This window comes from Eriocheir sinensis, chromosome 55 (genome assembly GCF_024679095.1).
Source record: "Eriocheir sinensis breed Jianghai 21 chromosome 55, ASM2467909v1, whole genome shotgun sequence".
Lineage (NCBI taxonomy): Eukaryota > Metazoa > Arthropoda > Malacostraca > Decapoda > Varunidae > Eriocheir > Eriocheir sinensis.
Window position 1 is genome coordinate 6,081,254 of NC_066563.1, and position 25,168 is coordinate 6,106,421.

Below are 25,168 nucleotides of genomic sequence, written 5' to 3' on the forward strand. Positions count from 1 at the left end.
GCGGGATTTATAATAGAAAGCTTGAAGGGCAAACTCCATTGACGTTATTTATAGAAGAAGAAGAGAAAAGCTTTTAAAAATTGCGAAACCACGAATTTAAGTGAGAAAATATAATGTAAGGACAAGAGAGGAGGGAAAATAAGAGGGGTGTAGAGATGAGAAGCAAGAAAAAAAGAGGAAAGAGAAATAGGAAAACTTAGAAATACTTGCAAAACTACGAATTTGAGAGAGGGAAAATATAACGAAAGGAGAAGAGAATAGAGAAAATCAGAGGGGTGTAAAGATGAAAAGCAAGAGGAAAAGAGGAAAGAGAAAACAGGGAAAACAGGAAAACTTAAAAAAATCAACTACCATTTGAAAAGAAGAAAAAAAAATGCATATGCGAGAAAAAAAAAAAGAGAAGAGTAACAGGTTAGAGCGAAAGGAAAATAAAGAGGTGTGTGGAGAGGAGAAGCAGCATCCATTTACACTAACTAAAACAAAAAGAAAATGAGGAAAACTAAAAAAAATACTGAAAGGAAGAAAAAATACGCTCCATTCGGCACATCGCTGGAACCTATACTCCATCCAGGCAGCGCACAAAATTATTATATCTACACGCGGGATTTATAATTGAAGGCTTGAAGGGAAAGTGCTTGTTTGTGTGCCGTGTGTGTGTGTGCGGGAGTCGCTCTGAAAGGGAAACCAGAATTAAGTAAAGTGATATTGCTTCCCTGTCGCGTCCCGCCTCGAGGATGGTCCCGGTTTTGTTGGTGTAAATTGCTTTCATACGTGGAAACAAACAGCTTTAGGCGTCTCCTCTTATTTATATTCGCCTCTTCTTGAAAACTGTTAAAAGTTGATATATTTTCTCGTACTTGGGGGCTACACATGTGCCTTTCCTGTGTTAAATTGCTTGGCTTTTTTTCAATAAATTGCTTTCATACGTGGAAACAAACAGCTTTAGGCGACTCTTCTTATTTATATTCGCCGCTTCTTGAAAACTGTTAAAAGTTAATATATTTTCTCGTACTTAAGGGGAGGGGGGTTACACATTGTCTTTCCTGTGCTAAATTGCTTGGCGGCTTCATTTCAATAGATCTCCCTTATTTCTTGACCGATTTTTGTCATTCACTTTACTCAGAACGGATAAGGGAACAATGTTTTGAATATTGCCTTTCAAGATTAACAAAAAATAAAAGCACACAAAAATGGATATATAAGATAAGATTTTTGTTGTTGTTTTATTTATATTCGCCTCTTCCTCATAATGGTTAAAAGTTTATACATATTTTTCTCTAGCTCTAAATATTACTTTCCAAACACAAGAATTAAGATTATAAAAAAAAAGGATAAAAAACAAAAATAAATCTATACATAAGTTTTTTTTACTTATATTCGCCTGTTCTTCAAAACGGTTCAAAGTTATATATTTTTTCAGGTTGAAGTACTATTTTTCTTCGTTATTTATTCTATTCCACAATAAAGTAACAGCTATAGACATCTCTTTTTATTTATATTCGCCTCTTAATCAAAATTGTTGGAGAGAAAACACAAAAAATCCAGTACCATTTAAAGAGGAAGAAAAAATACTGCACGATTCAATATGTATGTTTCATCAGGTTCAGGATCATTGTCTCTTCCTTATTCACAACCAACTAAGAGCTTCTATTAATTTATATTCGCTTCTTCTTCCTCAAAATGGTTAAAAGTTTATATATTTTTGCTGGCTTAAATATTACTTTCCAAACACATGAATTGAGCTTATAAGAAAGAATAAAAAAAAAAAAACAGCACACGAAAATTGATATACAAAAGAAGAATTTGTTTTTTTATTAGCCTCTTCTTTGCAATTTGTTAAAGTTTATATGTTTTCTCAGGCTGAAGTGTAATTATTTCTCTTTGTTATTCATTGCATTTCATAACTAACAGCCTTATATATATATATTTATATAAATTTGCCTATTCCTGAAAGTTGTTAAAGTTTATATAATTTCCGAGGCTGTGTTATTTTTTTTCGTTACTCATCAAATTCCACACACACACACACGACTTTTCTTCTCTTATATAGCTATTATTATGTGCTTCTTTCCTTTCTTCTAAATCTTAAACTCGTGCGTTTGGATAATGCTAAGGATTATATTATATTTTTCCAGTTTTCAATATACTTTTCTTCGGTATGCATCTCCTTGTCTGTAAACATATTTCCTTTTCTTAAATATTGATTCTGGAGTGTTTTTTTTATACTCTCCTTTGTAATTTCATTCATGTGTATTTCGGGCAGTGTTAATTTCTTCCGTTTCGTAAGTGATGTGAAGTGGAAGCTATGCATGCACATATCCTCGCTAATGGTATTCGATGATCTTGCCTGAACACAAAACATTTACTGAATATAAACGTGATTGTACGTACTCACACACTCATCCTCACTCGACACACTCAGTCACATACTCCACACACTCATCCTCACTCTCGACACACTCATCCACACACTCAGCACACTTACACACACAAAGGACACTCACATACTAAACGCACATACTGAACACACTCATCCACACACACACAAAACACTTATCCATACACAACGTACTCACTCACACACTCATCACACTCATCTACACTTACAACGCACTCACACTCGACACACTTATCCACACACTCTCCCACACACCTGACACACTCACCTACACACTCGGTCGCCGCGGCAGTCCCGACCAAGGTTGTGGCATTGGCTGATGGACGGCGCCTCGGTGGACTCGGCGCAAGGCGGGTGCAGGCGGCGCTGGGCACTGCGACACCCCTCCTCCTCCCGGCCCTCGTGCTTCCTGCGGGGCGACACGGCTGGTTAGGGGCTGCTGCTGAGGCTGTCAATGGCTCAGGGAGAAGGCTTAATGATGCATCTATCCTGGAGGAAGTGATTCAAGACCCCTTCGTAGCTCCTATAGATCGTGGACAGTTCTGTGTTTGACCTTCTAACTGGCCGACTTATTTTGACTTCCCTGAGACATTATGATAAGTGATGTAGTATTTTCAGGTTGATGGTGGAGAGTGTTGAGTTTTACCTTCGAACTGTCCGGCTTATTACTGAGTTTCCGAAGACCTTATGATAAGTGACACAGCATATCCAGCTTAGTTAGTCCTGGAAGCATTGATTCAAGACCCCTTTGAAGCTACTGGTGATGGTGAACAGTGCTGAGTTTGATCCCCGAACTGGCCGGTTTTTGACTCTCCGAAGACTTTAAAATCAGTGACACATTAGGTTTAGTTTATTCATGAACGGGAGCACTGATTCAGAACCCCTTCATAGCTACTCTTAATGGTGGACAGTAATGAGGTTGACCTTCGAACTGGCCGGTGTAGTTTTGACTCTCCGAAGATTTTAAAGTCAGGACGCGTCAGTTCCTGTTTAATTAAGGGCACCCCTGAATACGGAGCTTACAAATCTCTTCACCCGGAGCCTCCTGCAGGGTGTAAGAAGGCTTAAGAGTCTTAGAAGTCTTAAAACATCCTCATCAGACGCCGAGGAAAAGATGGAGAGAAAATATGTAAAATCCCTGCCAGAAGAGAAATTTCCCATATGAAAAAAATTACCCTCTACTAAATGACATGAAAGAAGACTTTAAATTATCGTTGGCATTACAAGAAAACCAAATTGATACAAACAATCAGAAGGAATAAGGATGATACAAAAACCCTTGCTCAGAATAATAAGAGAAAGAAAAGTTCCCGACTTAGAAAAATATATGCGTACACACCCTCTTAAAGGTTGAGAGTGTGACATCTCCGAGTTCTTATTCAGTTATAGAGAAGATACAGAAGGCAAAGTAAATAGATCAGAATATGATGAAGAGATACATAACTGGACACAACTTGGAGGAGAAGGTGAGGGAGGAAAAGGAGACGCAAAAGTGGAAAAAGAAAAAGAAAGGAAGAACATGAGTAGTAAGTAAAAGAAAAGAAAAAAATAGATAATGAAAAAGCAAGAAGAACAAGAATGAAAAAAAAATGAAAAAGATGAGGAGGAACAGGAAGAGCAAAGGTAAGAGGATGAGAAATAGAAGGAGGGGAAAAAAAACTTAAATACTTAGACAATTATCATTTCAACCCATTATCCCTAGCATGAGCCCCACAAACCATGGGTATAATGACTACGAGGTGGAAAATAAACCTGAAGTGTTCTATAAGATGCCGCGTATCTTGAAGCCATTGTCTTTCACGGAGCACAATGGCTTAAAGCTGCGATGGGGAGATAGGTGGCCTCAGTCTGGCTCTGCGGGAGGATCTGACTGAGGAGGAGAAGAAGGAGAAGAGGGAGGAGAAGAAAAAGAGGGAAAAAAGCTAGAAGAACAAGAACTATGAGAACAATAATGACGAAACAACTAAAAAAGAAGAAACGAAAATAAATAAAAGAAAAGAGAAGATTACAAGAAACAGAATAAGAAGTAAAAAAAGAAAAGAATACAAGTGAAAGACGAACAGAAGTACAGAACGACAACGAATACGAGAACAAAAACAAGAAAAAACAATAACAACAAAACGAGGACGAGGCCACCAATCACTCACCTACACACACAGAGGGCGATCTTGAGGGCGAGCTCCTGGTTGGTCTCGAGGAGGTACTTGTAGATGTCCTGGATTGAGCTCATGCAGGCGTCTCTGTGGCACTTGGGGTCCTCGCAGTGGCCGTTCAGCAGCTGCAGGTAACTGTGTAGGGGCGAGGAGAAAGAAAACGTGTCGTGTTACCTTTGGAGTTCACGGATAATCATACCTGTAGCTTCGACCTCACCTTCCGCTCTCAACCATTTTTTTTCAATATTTCTTGTTTTTTTTTCTTACGGTAAATTTATTCGGCCAAGAATAGGTTATTAAAATATGGTATTAGTTTATCTATTTTACCTCTTTTTTTTCACATACTCATCAGGATAAACCTTAAGACGCTGTGATTCGTTTTCCTCATCTGATTCTATAACATATGCAGTTGAATATACTTTTGTTTTTGTAGATTTTTTTGCGTTTTACCATTGGCTTCCGTCTTTAGCTTCTGTGTCCTTTTTATCGTCTTTCCTTCATGTATCAATTTCGTTTTATATTTTGCTGCTGGGTGGATATTTTGGTTACAACATGGCGCTTGATATGAAGGTGGACAAACCCTCCTATTCTGTGGCTCTGATAAAAAGGTTACTTAAGGTTTCGGCTCACCTGCGGCAGCCGTCCTCCGCATTGCAGTCCTCGAGGGCAGACTGACAGGTGCCGGCCAGGTACTTGAGCTGCTCCAGTGACACGTTGTGGTCAGCCTCTGTGGCGGCGGCGGCGGGGCGGTGAGGGATGAGGATTAATAAGATGCTTGGCGGTGAGGGGAAAGGGGAGTACTGAGGGAGCTGGTAACACTGCTCTCAGCCTTGGAGGGAAGCTTCAGACATGTTAAGCAACGAAATGTTATGAATGAGTCTTATTTTTGAGCCCACCAAGCTGATTTAATTTTACTACTTCAGATTATTTTTGGATATAATTAAAGGTTTTTGATTTTATTTGTTTTCATTAGTCTGAGGGATGGTAATTATTATTCTCTAGCAATAAGAAGACTTAGTGCGGTTGAGAGGGATTTTAGGACATTTTGGAAAGCGCAGTGTTTTGATTCTTTACTGAAGCTAAATTTGGTTATATTAGTTTGGATTTCTTTTAGATGATGAGGTCAGTTTTTCATTCTCGCTTGTGTTAGTGAGGCAGTGAGAGGTTTGTTATCGTAGCACAGTGGTAAGATGCTTCATTTTCTTGACGTGCTGATTGAGTGTTATGCTTCTGGTGGTGCTGTGCGTGAAGAGGCGGTGCTGCATTCTGTTTTTATTCCCTCGGTGCTGCCCTCGAGCAAGTCTGAGTGTGTGCTGCCATCTCGTGTCATGCTGCCCCGCCCCATGCTGCACACACACACACACACACACACACACACACACTCAGAGTACTACTAATCGGGGTGTTATTTTAAGGTTAAGGAGTTGTCCATTACCAATATGTTCTTCTCTATTTCCGTTTTCTGACACACGCATTACGGTAGCTATCAATTATAAGTTATGTTAGTTATATGGAGCACAAAACTATCCATATATTCAATAGTAACCCATTATGCCGCGTCAGAGAATGAAAACAAGGAAGAATATGTTGGATTTGGGCAACCTACCCCTAAAACAGTCCCATTCTTCATCAAAACCCCAAAACCTCAACTTGTCTCACTCAGTCATACGTTCAGACATCTCAATTCCCTTCTCTTTTCGTCCTTCCCCCTCCCTGGTACACTCTCTCCTCCTCCCCCTTACTCCATGTACCAACTATATAGGCATGCTGCGGTGCGTGGTGCATTACTGGTGCGTGGAGAAGCCCAATACGGTACACAACGCTTACTTCAACTCACTCTTAACGATACTACTTACGCCTTACCAGATAAGTTTTAAAAGGAACTTACCTCCACCAAAGTGCCTAGTCCCTCACATTATGTTCACTGGCTATATATTTGCTATGGTGTATGGTGAGGAAGGGTTTTCATCTTCTTTAGCTTATTCCTCGTACTTCTTCTTCCTTATACACCGATTACCTTCCTACCTTCTGTATTCAATTTGCTCTTTCTCCTTTTATTCTAAGTTTCTGGTATCCTTCATTCCTTGCTTTTCCTTTTCCTCCTTCATTACCTCCTTCATCTCTTACCCTACATATTAATTATCCCCCTTTTCAACTAACTTTTTTTTCTTCTTTTCCTCTTTTTCCTCTATATATTTTCTTTATTTTCAAAAGCCTTCCCTTTTTTCCCTTTTGTCCTTCAGTAACTCCATCTTCTTCCCTGTTTATTGATTTTCCTCCTTTTCACTTTCCTCCACTCTTTCCTTCAGTTACTCCTTCCTCTCTTTCCCTGTACATTTATTTTCCTCCTTTTCAATAACCTTTACTCTTTTATTTTCATTTTCCTCTTTCAGCTACTCCCTCATCTCTTTCCCTGTACATATATTTTCCCCCTTTTCAATAATCTTTACTCTTTTCTTTTCCTATTCCTCCTTCAGTTACTCCTTCATCTCTTTCCCTGTACATATATTTTCCTCCTTTTCAATAACATTTACTCTTTTCTTTTCCTATTCCTCCTTCAATTACTCCCTCATCTCTTTCCCTGTACATATATTTTCCCCCTTTTCAATAACCTTTACTCTTTTCTTTTCCTTTTCCTTCTTCAGCTACATCTTCATCTCAAGGCCCAAAGAAACCCCATAAGCCTCCCATTACATCAGGAGCTTTCCACCTCCCATGTTTCTCCCTAGTTTCACACACTTCTCGTCTACCCATGACTTACTACCATTGCATTACCTCTCCCATTGTACATCATAATATCCACAGTTTGTTCTCTAATGGAGTAGTGAGTTACCCATTACTCTCAGACCTTCAGTACTCATAAATATTACATGTGTGACTTTTACTTAATACTTCTTTCATGATGGTATTGTTTTGATGACTGTCATATGTTTTGGCGATGAATTAAACGTTTTAGTTAGAACGCAATGTAAAATAAAAGTCGAAATGGCAATAATAATAAAAAACAGTAAGAGTAACTTCGTAAATTATCAAAGGTGTTTCTTCATATCTCTATCGGAAATCGAAGAAGGAGTCTCAGGTGCAGGAAGGACCAAACAAAAACAACGCGAAAACAACAGCGGCAATAACAACAACATTAGTAGTAGTGATAACAAGATAACTCACTCACAACACAGTCACCTAAACACACATAACATCAATATTACACAGCACGTTATTGAGAGATGAGTGTGTGAGGGAGAAGGAGGAGGAGGAGGAAGAGAAGGAGAAGAAGAAGAAGAAGAAAGAAAAAGAAAAAGAAAAAGAAACAGAAAAAGAAAAAGAAAAAGAAGAAGTAGAAAAAAATAGTCATATGAAGAAAGGGAAGAAAAGGAAGAAAACTTGTAACTATGAAAACAGGAAAAGAAGCGATTGGAGAAAACAATGAAATATAGATTAGAAATGAAAAAAACCCATAAATAATAATAATGAGATGAAGAAGAAGAAGGATAAGATCATACAAGTAAAACAATATATATAAGAAGAATAACGAGAGGAAAACAGAAATACATAATCACTCAAATCTCCGACAAATAGCTCCTGGCTGACGAACAAACTGACTGACTGATCGACTCTTTTACTGCCCCCACAACACACAAGACGGTGAGGGCAGAGACAGATCCAGACCCGGCTTTACACTCACCCCAAAAATCTACACACATACATAAATATCTACACGTTTGCTCATTACCCCAAGAGGCCGCTCGTGTCCGCTACGCCACACAGGCAAGCTACGGCAAGCGGTGAGACTAGGCGGTGCTGGCGATGGCGAAATTGCGGAGGTGGCGGTGGAGGGCGGTGGAAAGAGTGGCGAAGAAGGTGGTGGTTAGTGCTGAACGCTCACTTGGTGCCGGTGCTGAATGGTGCTTTAAGAGGTGCTGAAGGGTGCCGAGGGGGTGTTGGAAGGTGTGTCATGCAGAGAAGTGGCGAGGGTGGTGTGAGGGAAGCTGTGAGGGTGAGCGAGTGTGAGTGAGTGAGTCATTAGCGTCGATAAGGTGCATTCGTGGTGATGGTGGTGATTATGGTGGTGGTAGTGAGGGTGGCGGTGTTAGTTAGTGCCGGAGGGTAGTGAGATGCTAACGTACCAGTGGTGGAGGTGGTGGTGGTGGTGATGGTGGTGGTGTTGGGGTTGGAGGCGTCCGCTAAAGGAGGGTGACAACCATAGCACAGGTTAACGAGGGAGTGTCATTGAGGAAGTGGTTTTAAAAGTGATATTCCTTTCATTATTCGTCCCTCCTGCTGCATATAAGTTAAAAAAAGGAAAAGATGCAACCCTTTCAAAGTTTAAAGTTATTCAAGATTTCTCCTTTACAATTAGATATCTTTGTCACTGTTGTGTGTCTTGTGTTTGCTTTCCAGTCGGCATTGGTGAAGGTGTTGCTTGTGATCGTGTTTGGTGAGCGTCAGATGTGGATGGGACGAAATGTTCATTTCGTTTTGTATATAATTTTCTCATTTGTTTAAGGTGTCGAGTATTGTATAGCCGATGCACTTACAGGAGTATTGTGATGGCTGGCAGGAGAGAAGTGTTCAGTTTAGGATCAATGAGTGTGTGTCCCTTGAGTACCTACGTCAGATTCTTAAGTCTCTGAAGCAGTAATGTGTGTGTGTGTGTGTGTGTGTGTGTGTGTGTGTGTGTGTGTGTGTGTGTGTGTGTGTGTGTGTGTGTGTTTTCCAAGGGGTGGAGTGAGGCACAGGAGGGAGGTGTTGTGTGCTGGTCAGGGTGAGCTGATTTTTTGGGGGGCGTGAAGGACTTTTGTGTACAAAGTTTTAAAAAATTGTAAATGGTTTACAAGGTGCAGCTGACACACCAAACGCTGGACAATACAGAGAGGTGTGCCGCAACTTTGACAGTTACTAGTGACTGGTGCATGCAGGTGTTGCCTGGGCGGGTCTATGGCTACTGGGAAAGGTGTTTGACTTGAGGACTGTGTCATGAGGTAAAGGAAAGTGTTGAAGAGTTTGTCAAGCAAAAATGACTGGAAGGTGGTAATGAAGGAGGCACGTACTGGTCACCGGCAGGTGCTGGAGGTAGTGGTGGATGGTGGAGAGGGGGAAGAGGGGGTCAGCTTGGGAAGAGGTGATGATAAGGTGCGTGGCGGCTGCCGTGGGCACCGGCACCGCCTTGGAGAGCGGCAGCTCCAGGGCGGCCGCCACCCGCGACATGGCCGCCACGCGCCCCGGGTACCGCTCCCCTGCAAGGGACACCCCGGGGTGGCTGTTACTAAGCACGTCGCCCAGCTGCTGGACTTTCCTCAGGAGGCAAACCATTGGATCACTACTGCTGTTGACAACACTATCATCCACCTGAGTCTGGCGGCGAAATGCAAACGACGCTCACCGGTGGACACATGAGCCTCGCGGCCAGACTCAGGCGTCAAATGGACGCCAAGGGGTCAGCCTGGTGGAGGTGCCTGACTCCTGAGACAAGTAGACTAACACCGACATAAACATTTGGATGAATTCTGTCTAGGAATGAAATGTAAGACTTCAGGCTGCTAACTTGGAGGCAGAAAAGCATCACACAAGACGGACGGACGCAACACTTCTATCGATGGACAAGACAAGTGCGTCGCTGCGGCCCAGCTACTTGTGCTACACACTCACCATGGACGAAGTGCTCCTAGTCAAGGTCTTTCTGGCACAATTATGTTCTACACACACGCAGGGCTCGGCATGGATGTGTAGACCAATGGCATCATGTACTGTGTCAGCGGTGTTACGGAGCCAGGGGGGACAAGGCCGCAACAGAAGCACCGCAGAGGCACAGCAAGCAACTCAAAGCCGTCACCCTAAACTAGAATAATCTTATGATATAGTGTTGCTGCTCTGATTAGCTTTGCTCATAATATAATAAAGAATATGATGATCCATGTCTTCCGCTGGCGTCACATGACAGTTTTGTTAATACCTTAAATGTTTCTTTTCAGCATTTGGTAAATAAAGAAACATCTATGTAATCAAATTTCCCAGAACTCGGGACTCAATCCCACGATGGCTTTTGGGCCAAGGTCGTGGTTGTAGCATTTTATTTTCGTTATATATCTCGTCCGTTGCGTGTCAGTCCCAGCTAGGACACTCATCACCTGGACGTCACGCTCTCCTTCCTGGAGCACAACAACGGCGGCCAGGGTCTTCAGCGTCAAAACTCTTAATAGTAGAAATACTAATCCATAGGAGCCTGACATAAGAGCGGCAAGGTACAACAATGATTCTAGCTCACTTACACCCTGTGCAGAAAATTCATTGTGGAAATACAACGTCTCTCTCTCGCTGAAAAAGAAACAGGACTCCACTTGAGCCCGGAGCATCATGAGCAAAGACACTGTGAAGCTGAAACTCGGAGTAATTACCAAACAGAACGACACAAAGCGTCGCCTCAGCGTCGCGTCGCCTCGCTTGGGCTGACCTGCCTCTCAGAGTTCGCAAGAACCTTTCCTAGTAAGAAAGAGAAGAAGGAGCTGCCCCGAGACACTCACCGACACAAGGGTTCTCGTTGACGAGCGTGTAGAGGCGGGAGCACTTCTTGTCCTTGCTGTCGGTACAAATGCAGCCCAGCAGAGGCGTTTCTCGCAGTTGCAGCCACGCCCGCATGCAGTCCTCTCTGTTGGGTGACAAGACGAAAGGTTAGCGAGGCCACGAGGCACTCAAAACAGAGAGGCTGGATTATTAACACCGTACTGATATACCTACGAAGGGACATACTCGCATACAGTCCAGTTAGGTGGGCGCCGAAAGGTTATCGTAGACACAAAACACTTGGAATGAAGGTAGGGCTGAGGAAGGCCACACAGAAAGACAATTATTCTCTCAACCAAACACGTGACTCCAACCTTTCTTATTTTATTCCGAAATGTTAAAGAATGTACCAAATTCCTCTCCTACTTGAAACCAATATATACTTGCCGGTGCATTGGCACATGAAAACTTGAAAAACTTCCCAGTAATAAGTAATAACTCTGGTTTATATAATGTAAACATGTGTGAAGCCGAGGCCTTAGCCTTAAGAAGCTCACGTAGGCAGAACTGAAGGAGGAATAAAACAGCAAGACTCAAGTACCACCAACTTGCCTCACTTAGCCTGTCTGACGTGACCCTCTCCCGGAGACTTAACCGGAATGCCCACGACAGGAAGTGACTCCTCACCTAAGCCCTGCAGGTGCATGTCGCTTCACAGTTTACCTCTGGAAGCGACGGCGGCTCTCCATCACGCAGAATCACAAGGGTCGTCAGCGGCGTACCAACTTTGTGTCTTAGTCATATGTCATAAAGGAAGTGTTTGTAGGACGGCGTGAAGGTGCGGGGTGGTGATTACTGGTGTGTGTGTGTGTGTGTGTGTGTGTGTGTGTGTGTGAGTGTGAGTGTGGGAAAGAGAGAAAGAGGGACTATATTTATATTTTCTGCCAATAAACGTAAATATCTAACCCCACTGGACTCAAAACCTTCACGATTCCTGGCCGTTTTAAGGAGTTTATGAAAGATTAAAAAGACTACGAATATCTCACCCTCTAAGCGAAGACAAACAGCGAAGGTAAATAAAGAGTAGGTGGGGAGAGGAAAGCCCATAAATATTTCCCGACAAACAGGAGAGAGAGAGAGAGAGAGAGAGAGTTCCTGTATGGTGCTGGAAAGTGGATCGTTACTATTTGTCGAGGTGAAGTACGGTGGAGATTTTTTACGCACTGGTCAGCGACGGGAAAAAGGGAAGGAGATAATGGAAGACAAACTAAGTCCAAGATAGAAAGAGACGGGAAGAAGATTTGGTGATGTGTGTAGAGGGAGAGAAAGGTCGAGAGGTGAATAGAGATCGAGAAAAAGGGAAGGAGATAATGAAAGACAAACGAAAAACAAGATAGAAAGAGACTGAACGATGATTTGATGATTTGTTGTATAGGTAAAAAAAAACTTTAAAATGGACGAAAATGAGAAATAAACGAAGGCCAAGATTAAAAGAGACGGAAGGAGGGTTTGGTGATGTTTGTAGAGGTGGAGAAAATAAATAGAAAACCATAAATAGAAAAAGTAGACGAAAAGGAGAAACAAGTAGCGAAAGAAAGTGAAAGAAAAAGGGAGAGATTGAGAATGAAAAGAGGGAAGAGATAGCAATATGATAATGGATTGTGTGTGTGAGTGAGATAAAACAATTAGAAAGTACCATAAAAAGGAAGCTTCGACGAAAAGGAGAAATAACCAACGAAAGAAAGTGAACGAAAAAGGGAGAGAATGAGAATGAAAAGAGTAGATAGAAATATACAGAAATACGTTATAAGAGAATGCGTGTGAGTAAGGTAACCCGCCCACCAGGCACACAAAAAAATACACATATCCAAAATGAAAATGAAACACGACGGAGAAGTAAAAGGGTGAACCTAAGTAATTGCCATTAGTTGCAGAGGTAACGAGTCCCGGGCTGGTTTTTTTTTTTTAATATTTGCAGCAGCTTTTAGTACATTTCAGTTTGCGATCCCGTACTGTGAAATATTTTACATGCAAACAAATTATACTGTTGCCTATTTGTAGTCGTTTATGTGAATGTTGTATTATTTTTGGGAAGCTTCATATAAAACAAGTCATTTTTCAATTTATGTTGGTAAAGGATTTCTATTGTGTTAAAAAAGTATACTTTCTAAATGTTAAAAACAATTAATTTTCCAGTATTCTTTAGTTGTTAAGTTAACAAAACTAGAAAATAACATACAACCCACATTTCACTATTATTTTGAGGTTATTCCAAAGAAAATACTTAAAACTAACTAAACTGTCACATATATCAAAACAAAATCTCAAGTACAGTTATACATATACTATTTTTTTCCTCAAATTTTATGAGTTTGGGGTTTCTGTTTTGTGAGAAGTATGATTTCAAAGCGTTTAAAGCAGTTTGTTTCAGTAATCGTTGGTTGTCTAATTTACAAGACTTAAAAAGGAAAATTCAAACCACATTTCGCAACTATTTTATGAGTACTTTAGATAAAAATAAATGAAACCAACTAAATCTCAAATCCAGTGTTTATTTCACACCATCATTGTTAACTCTGATGTGCCTTTTGCTAGGTAAGGACGGCGAGGGCGAATATTGGAGGACGTGAACACAGGTGAGCCGCTCTGATAACCTCACCTGGCAAACCACTAATTAAGGTGAGGCGGGCAGGGGTGGGCCGGGAGCAAGGTGTAGCATTAGGTGGTGAGGATTAGTGCGAGCGAGAGAGGGGCGTGAGGCAAGGAAGTGCAAAGGGCGTAAGGGAAGGCAATGAGAGGAGAGGTGTAAGGTAAGGAAGGGAAGGGTAAGGGAATAAAGGGAAGAAAGGGAATATGGTGTGAAGTGAGGAAGAGATGAAAGAGGAATAGAAGGGAAATGGAGGGAGGAAAAGTGGTAAGGAAGAGTGGGAGGAAAGAAAGGAAGGAAAGAGGAGAGGAGAGAGGAATAGAAGGGAAATGGAGGGAGGAAATGTGGTAAGGAAGAGTGGGAGGAAGGGAAGGAAGGAAAGAGGAGAGGAGAGAGGAATATAAAGGAAAAGGAGAAAGAAAATGAAGTAAGTAAGATACAAGAAAAGAAGAAAAAAAACGTTGTAACGGACGGACAAGAATGGTAATACTCTCATACACACACACACACACACACACACACACACACACACACACACACACACACACACACACACACACACACACACACACACACACAGAGACCACACAACACACCACATAACACATCACCCCTCACCCTTCCACACACATTCACAGACCAGGAAAACTGTGTCAAGGTATGAATAAATTGTTCGCTGAATATTGATACGGTTTGTAGAAATGTTAACCGCCTCGATGAAAGCAAAGAGCGCGGGTAGGAAATGCTCTTGTGTGTTCACCATTACCTGGAACAATGGTCGATGAGCGCTTGCAAGGCCTCACAGGTGCTGCCTTACTGATTATTAACGCGTGATGCTAATATGAATACTGATAGTTGTGTGCTAGTGGTAGTAGGAGTAATATAAGTAGTAGTAGTATTTGCTAGTGGTAATAGTAAAAGTAGTAGAGGTAATTGTAGTAGTGGGAGTAGTAACAGTACAACCAGATGTAGTAGCACTAATATTGGCGATAAGAATAGTAGTAGTAGTAGTAGTAGTAGTAGTAGTAATAGTAATGATGACAATAATAATAATAATCAGGATAATAATTGTAAGAGCAACAATAATAGTGATAACAAGTACAATAATGTTGATATAAATGTAAATAAATACATGAACCTAACCTAACCTAACCTAACCTATATAATATTACTACAAACAAAAATGGGAGATAGAAAATAAATATCGCTTTGGGTTATTGATCAGCAGTCGATTTTATTATTTGTCGCTGCACCAGACTTACATCCAGACCCAGAAAAGTTACGGTGCGACCTTTATTGGCTGAGCAGACGAAAAAGGCAAAAGAAGGACTGTCCAGCGGCTGTAAATGTCAAGGGATGCCATTAACAACCTTTCTCCTAACGTGAATCGGTAACTTGCACCACACGAACATAGTCTAACCTTGAGGAGGCCGCCAGGTACACATGCAAAAAGGTTAGTAGAAAGTAGGAATATCGGTTAGGTGGTTCGTAGCGCTAATAGAAATAATAGATGATGCTTAACCAGGTATAGAGATGAGGGGTAGAGAAAGTGACCATTGGAAAAGATGTAAGTGGTCGGTAAGGAAGCAAAATAGAAGGAAGATGATGTGTCAGGTGTTGTTTGTGGTGTGGCTGTACTTAAAGGTACCACATATGATGCTATTACAGGTACATAACTTACTGATGGAGGAAGTGACTATTAGGGAAGAAGCAAGCGAGAAAGGGAGTAACATTAATATCCCTTGTACTCACGCGTGCGGTAAAGACTGGTTAACAAATATAAAGAAAACAAACTATGGAGAGAAAGTTTTGTCTCTTCTCTTGTAAGTTGGGAAGGTGGCAAGGGATCCAAGTATCGCCTTTACTAACACGTGGGATAAAGAAGACATCCAAGGACTAAAAGAAGGAAAGAAAAACTATGAAAAAAAGACGAAAAGAAAGAAGAAAAGAAACTACTATGAAGAAAAGTTTTGCCCCCACTCGTACAAGTTGGGAAGCAAGAGAGTAATCTGAACACGTGAGGAGAAGAAGATAAACAAGAACAAAAAGAAGGAAAGAAAAACCAAGAAAATAAGTATTGTCCTCATTTGTCAAAGTTACAAAGCAATCGAGTAATCAAAATATCTCCTTTGCTAACACGAGGACTGAAGAAAACATGCAGGGACTAAAAGAAGAAAAGAAAATCTAGGCAGAAAAAGTATTATCCTCACTTGTCTGAGTTCCGGCACTGCCCTCCACGGAACTTGCAGGTAGCCCGGAACATATCGAGTCGCTGCTGGCACCACGGGTTGTCTTGGCAGATGGCCGAGGCGAGCTGACACGTTGGGATGTACTGCAGTGGGTGCATGTCAACCTCTGGGGACGGGCGGAGAGAAAGGGGAATGAGAGGACGGGAAATATGAGCGTTCGAGAGAGAGGGAGAATCAGAGGGCGAGTCTTAGGGGAGTTTGAGGGAAAGCGCTAAAACATTTGGATAGGAAACGGTTAGCAGAGTAGATAAAAGAATAATGGAACTAGGGATGTCAGTGCTTAAGAGAAGGAAGAGAAGCAAGGATCACGAGAGGGCGAGTAATACGAGGATTTGAGGGAAAGAGATAAAACATTGGATAGGCAAACGGAGATCACGAACCATTGAAGATAAAAGAGAGAACGCAAGGGAATGAGAGAACGAGGGAGGTGAGCGTTTGAGCGAAAGGGGAGAATCAGAGACTATGCGTATAAAATTGAGGTAGTGAAAGAACGAAAAATTAGATAAGTAAGGAAGGAGAATGAAGGAATACGAAGGAATTTAAGGAGAAACATGTAATTGAAAGGGCAGGAGATTAGGAGGACAGATAAATTAGAGGGGATGTATATGTGAAAACGAATTAGAGGAAGATGAAGTAGGGTAAAGGAAGGGAATAAAAAAAAATGGAAGGAATTAAAGACATTGAGAACATGATCATAGAGAAACTAAAGGAAGAAAAAGTATCACTGAAGAGATGGTAGTGAGAAAATGAAGAAAATAAAAGAAAATGGAAATATTGAAAGAGAATAGATGAGGTAAACACAAGATGATATGAAAGAAGCGAGAAATAAAAGGGAAAGGGAGACAAGAAACTGATGGATAAAGAGTGTTCAGGTATTAACTAAGAGATTAGAGAATGAGAGAAGAGAATGAGCAAGGACGAATAGAGTAAAGAAGAAAACAGTGAGATCAATGAGAATAAGAGAGAAGGCGAGAAGGATGCAGCTTAATAATAGAAAGAATGATACAGGATGAAAGAGAATAGATTAAGAGAAAATTGAGAGCAAAAAAAAAAAAAAAGGAAGAGATAGATGAATAGATAGACAGAGAAAGAGAATGCAAAATGGCCCAGGATAAAACAGAATAGTCCTCCCTTGATAAGCCTCACTTTATATTAACTCCATAATTAACGTTATTTCTCGCTCGTGATATTTTTTTCATATTTTTTTTTGACAGTTTATTTATGACTTACTCTCTTTTCTGCTTTAATAGGCGCACCTAACATCAACAAGGCCGATCCAGGATTAAGTACGTGTCCTATCTTATTGGCGGTAATGTTATAATTGTATTTCGTAAAGATTCTTATAAAAAAAATATCTAAAATTTTGAGTATTCTTTTTTTTTAACATAACATTGAATAAACAACAGAACAGAAATATGAAAATACGTTCATATTTTATACAACTGTGGGCCGAGGCAGCAGCGCACGCCCTTTTGCGGGTATCAAATACCTTAGATAAGCATATTTGTACTACACAAAGCAGGTGATGTCACTTATTGTGGCTTCGTGATTTTATTAGTGACACGAATTTGTGACTTTATCACTATAGAATTTCCCTCAACTAAGTGATTCAGACACCTTAGAAATATTCCCAGTGTGTGTATGAATGAATACAAAGATAAGCACATACTTTGGTTTAACTCCAGGATGTCTCGTGGATCATTAATAAATAAAAACAAGAAACCCGGATAGGCTACTCTTTAGCCCACTCCCGTCGCTCTCGGCACAAAAACAGTCCCTCTGCCAAGTCTGTACCCCACATTTGGTGATGTTAGGTGCGCCTATTATCTTCTTCCTTGCCCAATAAAGCTATCGATTGCTGTTATTGAATCATCTCTTTAATTTTAAGCTAAATTCATCTTTTCCGATATGACGGAATGTAGTATAATTATTTTTCTTATTTGCTTGTACAATGATTGGGATTTTATTTGCTTCCTGTGTGATAATGTTTTTTTTCCCTTATTCCTTCCTTTCTACGACTTAATCACCTCCAGGATGAGAGTATTTAGACGTCTCTACATCATAATTTTATCCATTATTTTCTTTAGCTCATTTTGTCCTTATGAGAGAGCAATGTTTAATATCGGCTCATTTTCTGTTTCTACCATTACTGACTTGCTCCATTAACCCTAAAAAATATCACCAACACCGAAACTACATATATAAAAGAAAGAATACCACACGTAGCCAATCAGTACCATGACACGCCTTTAGGTAAACATTCATGAGGAAGACGACAGAACGACACATAACCTTTAAAAGAGAGACAAACTACGCGAAAGAGAATAATAAAAGAGTAGAAGACAAATATCAGACCAATCAAGTAGCCACGTAGGTAAATGATATGAGGAAGAGGAGGAATCAAATAATAAAGAGGAGATAGATAGATAGATGGAGAGAGAGAGAGAGAGAGAGAGAGAGAGAGAGAGAGAGAGAGAGAGAGAGAGAGAGAGCAATCGAGTCCTCTGTTATGTATGTGTGTGTGTGTGTGTGTGTGTGTGTGTGTGTGTGGCCAGAGTTCAGGTGAGTGCAGATTTCAATTCCTTTTACTTTTTCATGCAAGGATTCGTATATATTTTCCGCCTTCCGTCACCCTTCTCTGATTCTTTCATTGCGTCCCTTACTCGCTGTCTACCACCGATCTATTGCTCTCTGCTCTCTCTTGTTTACTCCACTTTCCATGCATGTCTTTCCCTGTCTTCCACTCCCTTTGTTATCTTGTTTTCCTCTTTGTCTCATTTATTTACTATGCCCCCTCCTTCTCCTGTTCTCCGCCTCTCTATTACCCTCTATTCTTCATTTTTATACCACTTTTCATGCCTGGCTTTCCCTCATTTCTCTTTCTTTCTCTTCCTCCACTTCTTCCTGTTCATTCATTTTTGTTTCTTCTGTTTATTTACTATCCTCCCTCCTTCTCCTGTCTTCCGGTTCTCTTTTTTCCTTTGTTCTCTATGTTAATGCCACTTTCCATCCCTGTCTTTCCCTCCTTTTTATCTCTCTTCCTTCTTTACTCTGTCCTTCATTTCGTCCTGTCCGTTCATCTTTGCTTCATCGGCTTGTTTACTCTTCTCCTTCCTTCTCCATTCTCTTCATCTCCTGGTACGCGTCTCACCACTCTCCTGCTATTACTGCTCATCTTCCTGCATTACCTCTCTCCTCTCCCTCTCTTCATCCTTGTCATGTTAAACTCCTCCCCTCTCCTTCGTTTTATTTATAAGTCTACGGATATTGGACCCCATGTTTCAGTATATCATTCACTCCGTCCTCCCTTTTTCATTCGTTTTCCTTTCCTTTAATTTTTTTTCCTGCTCCTTTGCTCTTTTTAGTCCTACTATCGTATTTATATATGTGTTTTTCCTTTCTCTCTCATAGTCCTTCGTTATTTACTTATTCTTTCTCTCTCTTCCACATTTATACTTTCCTCTTTTACATTCTTTTTAATTATTTTCTTTCTCCTTCTTTTCCTTACTTCGACTCCACCTCCTCTCTCCTTCTTTGTCTATTCTTCTCTTTCCCTCCTTCTTCCATTACTTTCTCTACTCCGTCCATGTCTTTCTTCGATTACCAGTGGTCCCTCCTACCCATTTTCATTTCCTCTTTCTCCTCTTTTAGTATTTTTTTCCATCTTATCTACCCCCTTCTATTCCTCTTATCTACGTTTCTATCTTCTAACCAACAACTACTCCCTGCTGTCCTCTCTCTTCTTTAGTGCCTCATTCCCTTCCATGTGTTCATCTTCCAATTTCTTTAGCCTACCGGACCTGCTCTATACCTCTTTCTTCCCCCTATCCGTCATCCTATTAACCTAACTACAGTCCCTTTTGCCATCCTCTTTCGTTCATCTTCCTTTTCCTTCACCTTACCTGACCTACTCTTTCCCTTCCTTTACCATCCAATCCATCATCCTATTAACCTAACTACAATCCCCTTTTTTACCTTCACTTCTTCCTTCCTTTCTTCAGTCCCATTCTTCTTTCCGAGCGCCCTTCTTCCCTTTCTTCCACTTTATCTAACCTACTCTTCCAATCCTCTATCCCTCAATATCCATCTTCCTGTCAACTTAACTACATTTTCCTTTTACCGTCCCCTTTCCCTCCCTTTCCCCAGTCTCTCCCTCCTTTCCATGCCCACTTCTTCCTTTTCCTTCACCTTATCTAACAAATTCTTTCCCTCTCTGGCTCTCCTCTCCGTCATTCCATTAGCTTAACTACACTCCCTTTTATACCTTCCCCTTTTCATCCTCTTTCCTAAGCCCCATCTCCCTTTCCCTCCCCTTCCTCAATTCCATCGTCCTCTCCGTGCGGCCTTCCCACCTCCTCTCTCTTGCCTCGCTCGACTCACACTGCTAACCCACTTCCCGAGGTCCAGTAACCCCGCCAGGAATCGATAGCGAGACAGAAGGTTCGCAGGTGTGTTTTGCTCGACCTGTGCTGGCGCGTCCTTCCTTTCCTACCTGGTCTTTTATGTTCCTGGCTTTGTGGAGTTTGTGTGTGTGGGGGGGAAGGTTGGTTGGGTTTGTGTGCGTTGTAGGGAGGGTGGTGAGTGAACGTGGGTGTGGGTGTGCTTGTGAAGGTTATTTTTTTGAGTGTGGGGGGGGTGGGGTATGGTGCTTGTGTCGGAGATGGGATGGGTAGGAGGTAATAGGTGTGTGTGTGTGTGTGTGTGTGTGTGTGTGTGTGTGTGTGTGTGTGAGAGAGAGAGAGAGAGAGAGAGAGAGAGAGAGAGAGAGAGAGAGAGAGAGAGAGAGAGAGAGAGAGAGAGAGAGAGAGAGAGAGAGAGAGAGAGAGAGAGAGAGAGAGAGAGAGAGAGAGAGAGAGAGAGAGAGAGAGAGAGAGAGAGAGATTGATGAACTAAGAGTCTTTCTTTCCTTAGATTGTTTTAACCATAAAGTTATGCATTTATCTTTTTTTCACTTTTCATCAGTGTTTTCGCCATTACAAACAGTATACGTTTCGATTAATTGCAGTCTCTTTTTTTTTTTTTTTTTACATAGAGGTAATATACAGTCATACGTAGGAATATGCATATACCTTTATCTATGAAAGTATTACCATTAAAATCAGTCACATCGAAGTCCTAGTAATTCCAATTGTCAACAGGGTTTTCAAATATATATTACATCCTTCTTGCCTCGTTTGTCTTTTCATATAGTTTACATATTCACATTCTTAACAATCTAACTATCAGGAACCCTATACCAGGAGGCCCGTTGCTTCACTCACCCGCTGACTCCACTGCAGACGGCCAACCCGGGCAAGCCTTCCGCATACATTTATTTTTATTTGTAGTTGCATTCGCCTCAAGATTAATCACTACCGAATACTAGTTGAAATTTTGCCCTCTAGGATTTTAACACGCAAAACACATCCTTCTTGCTCTCCTTTTCTCTCTCTCTCTCTCTCTCTCTCTCTCTCTCTCTCTCTCTCTCTCTCTCTCTCTCTCTCTCTCTCTCTCTCTCTCTCTCTCTCTCTCTCTCTCTCTCTCTCTCTCTCTCTCTCTCTCTCTCGTCAGCTCCAAGTCTGTCCCAGTGGTCTTGTCTTTCTCTATTCTAAGCGGCGAGGAATATTGAAACTGCATCTCTGGAGGAACGCGTCTCGATTTCTCGTTAGTCAACCTCCTTTTTTAGCTCCCGGTCTCATCATCGTCAGGCCTTGTCGCGGCGAAGTTGTGGGAGAGAGAAGTAGAAAATGAGGGAAGTGAAAGAAACAGGGAATTAGGGAAGAGGGACTTGAGGAAGGGAGGTAGAAAATGAAGTGAAATAAAGGAACTGGGGTGGAATGAATCGAGGGAAAGAGGTAGAAAATGAAAGAAATGAAAAGAAACAAGGAATTGGGGAGGAGGGAGATGAGAGAGAGAGGTAGAAAAGGATGGAATGAAAGAGGAAAGGATAGGTGGGATGAGAAGAGAGAGTAAAGAAAGGAAGGAAAGAGAGGAAAAAGGGGGAAAGAAAAGGGTAAGTGTGAGGGAAGGGGAGTGTACGTATGATGGAGAGTAGCAAAACGCGATGGAGAAAAAAGAGAATAGGTAGTAGAGGGAGTGTGAGGGAAAGCAAAAATGGAAAAGAGGAAGAGAGAAGTGCAAGAAGGAGGGAGAGAATAAATCAAAAAGGGATGGAATGAGTGGAATTAATATAAGTAAAAATGGGAAAAAATGGAAGTATAAAGAAAGAGAGGAGACGAGGGAATGAGGAAAGGTAGGAAAGAAAAGGAAAAGGGAAGATAGAAGGGCAAAAAGAAGGAGAGAGAGAGAGAGAGAGAGAGAGTGTGTGTGCGTGCGTGCGTGTTGGGACTGCCGTGGAAATTCTCGTTCGTCTCTACTTAACAACTCTGAAAGGCCTCGTTCGCATGCCACTCCCTCGCTGGGGCCGCGGCTTGTGTTCCGCGCTAAAAGATAACCCTCGGTAATTTTGAGGCGCGTATCGATTTGCTTTCAGTCACCGCTACTTCAAGATGATGACGAGGGGGGCAGAGCGCGCTACAGTAGGTCATAGCTGGGTCACTGCGCGCTACAGAAGAGAGAGAATAGGTCACTACTGTACCGCACGAGTATCCATAGAGTTACAAAGAGGCGAGAATGAGCTATAGGAAGTTGCTGAATGGCCATATTAGGGTACAGGAGGTTAATGCTTAGACAGAGAAGGTTAGAGAAGATTACAGAGGCTACAGTGAGTGCGTATTTACTTAAGGTTACAAAGAGGTCAGCGAGTTGTTGCATGGCCATATTAGGGTACAGGAGGTTAATGCTTAGATAGGGAAGGTTAGAGAAGAGTACAGAGGCTACAGTGAGTGCGTATTTACTTAAGATTACAAGGAGGTCAGAGCAAGCCTTAGCGAGCTGTTGCATGGCCATATTAGGTTACAGGAGGATGATATGTGGTCAGAGAGGTTTGAAGGACGGTACAGGAGGGCTACAGTGAGTTAAAAAGGGTCAAAATGATGTCGCAGGGTAATATAATGTCTTACAACGAGGGTATGAAAAGTCGGTAGCTAAGTTACAGCGAATTAACAGCGGGTCACTCTCTACATTTATGTGCATGTGTGTGTTTCTCTATGAACCGCCGAGTAAAGTTGAAATTGGTGTTGACTAGAGGCTCGTTTTCTCTCTTTGTGCCGGAGAATGAGGTAAGCGAGGAAAATTAGGCGAGGGAAAAAGAATGAGGGCGGTAAGAGGCGGCGAGGAAATGAGGTACGGGAACTGTAAAGAGAGTGGAACAGTGGGAGGAGAGAAGAGAGGAAGAAAGAAAAAAAAAGATACGAGGCGAATGCGACGATAAAATGGAAGAGAAACACACAAAGAAATACACTTTGAAACGAAGGCAAGAGTACAGAAAAAAAAATGAGGTTCGTGAATTGTAAAGAGAAAGTGGAACAGTGGGAGAGGAGAGAGAAAGAAAGAAAAAGAAAGAGACCAGGCGAATGAGACGATAAAATGGAAGAGAAACACACACGAGAAAAAGAAATACACCAGGAAACGAAGAGCAGAGTACAAAAAAAAAGAAACTTACATTACAAAGTAAATATTACCACTTTTAATCTTTTCTTCAAATCGTCACGTTATTATAGTAAGCGAGGCAGCTAGGTAGGTAGGTAGGTAAATGATAGGTAATTGAAATCAAGGTAAATACTGCAAATGTTTCCTGGAGCCTGTCTGCCTCTGTCTTCGTAGCTGTGATGGTGTAAGGTAGGTGGGTAGTTAGGTGAGTAGGTAGGGGATTGCTCTTTCGGCCACCTCTTCGGATTCTTTACAGGAGCAACGAGTAGCGGGCTTTTTTATTGTTTCCTTTTTTGTGCCCTTGTGCTGTCTCCTTTGCTGTAAAAAAATAAAAATAGGGAGAGTGTTGCTGTTGCTCGCTGTTTGTCGTCTGTCTTTCCCCTGTCAGTCTCCCTTCGTGGCTGTGTTGGTCTTAAGGACACGGAGGTTATCGATCCGTCCTGGTCCTGGGCGTGCAAAGACTTCATCCCGACCTTAATTACATCGCCTCATGCTCCTTGCTCCTCCCTCTCTCACTCCTTCCCTGTCTCTGTGTCTGTCTCGGTGTCTTGGTGTTTCCGCGTCGGTGTTTGTATGTAAGAATGGGTAGTGCGATCATCTGTACGTTTGTTTGTGTGTGAGTGTCTTTTTAGGTGTGTATGTGTCCGTGTGTCTCGGTGTGTCCTGTGATTTTAGGTTCTTGTCTAGACTTCATTGGAGATTATGCTGTTCTGTACGTCTGTCTGTTTGTGTGTGTGTCTTTCTGTGTTTGTGTATGTGTGTGAGTTGGTGTTGTCTGTGTTTCCGTCTCTATATGTTTGTGTCCATAGTTAATTGGGTATAAGGCTGATCTGTACGTTTTTCTGTTTGTGTGGATCTCTTATGTGTGTATGTGCATGTATGTGTTTCAGTGGCTCATGTGTTTCCGCTTCTTTGTCTATATATGATTAGGTATTACGTTGTTCTGTACATATGTCTGTTTGTGTGTCTTTCTCTGAATCCTTTTTTTGTTGCCCTTGAGTTGTTTCTTTAGCTGTAAAAAAATGTCTGTTTGTGTGTCTTTCTGTGTGTGCCTCTGTCCGTCTATCTGTCTGTTTGTGTGTCTTTCTCTGAATCCTTTTTTTGTTGCGCTTGAGCTGTTTCTTTAGCTGTAAAAAATATATATGTTTGTTTGTGTGTCTTTCTGTGTGTGCCTCTGTCCGTCTATCTGTCTGTTTGTGTGTCTTTCTCTGAATCCTTTTTTTGTTGCCCTTGAGCTGTTTCTTTAGCTGTAAAAAAATGTCTGTTTGTGTGTCTTTCTGTGTGTGCCTCTGTCCGTCTATCTGTCTGTTTGTGTGTCCTTCTGTGTGTCCTTTTTTGCTGCCCTTAAGCTGTTTCTTTAGCTGTAAAAAATATATATATGTCTGTTTGTGTGTCTTTTTGTGTGTGCCTCTGTCCGTCTATCTGTCTGCTTGTCTCACTTTAGTACATATCTATAACTACATTTCCTTCAACCATTTATTCTCCATTCACTCCAGTCAATCGTCTACTACTCCCTGTTCTCTTTATAATTCCTTCTGGTCCCTCTCTCTCCCTTTACCTCCCTCCACCCCCTCACCTTCAATCGTCCATTTTCCCAGTCCCTATTCTAACTCCCTCTGGTCCTCTCCGACCCTCTCCCCCTCCCCTTCCCATTCCCTTCACTCCTCCACCTTCGCAAACAGCTGCAAAGGTT

General features: G+C 41.5%; 1 protein-coding gene across 4 annotated transcripts in view; it reads right to left on the reverse strand.

The window, feature by feature from the left end:
- Positions 1-25,168, reverse strand: part of LOC126983972 (uncharacterized) — a 54,494-nt gene that overhangs the window by 24,249 nt on the left and 5,077 nt on the right. The window contains exons 2-8 of one of the 4 annotated variants that reach the window (XM_050837252.1): positions 15,907-16,051; positions 11,070-11,194; positions 9,600-9,785; positions 8,676-8,732; positions 5,182-5,278; positions 4,546-4,686; positions 2,667-2,807 (exon numbers count right to left, since the gene is read on the reverse strand). In XM_050837252.1, coding sequence (XP_050693209.1) covers positions 2,667-2,807; positions 4,546-4,686; positions 5,182-5,278; positions 8,676-8,732; positions 9,600-9,785; positions 11,070-11,194; positions 15,907-16,043 — 884 coding nt within the window. In that variant the 5' untranslated portion in view covers positions 16,044-16,051. The other 3 variants (XM_050837248.1, XM_050837251.1, XM_050837250.1) reach the window with 3 other exon arrangements.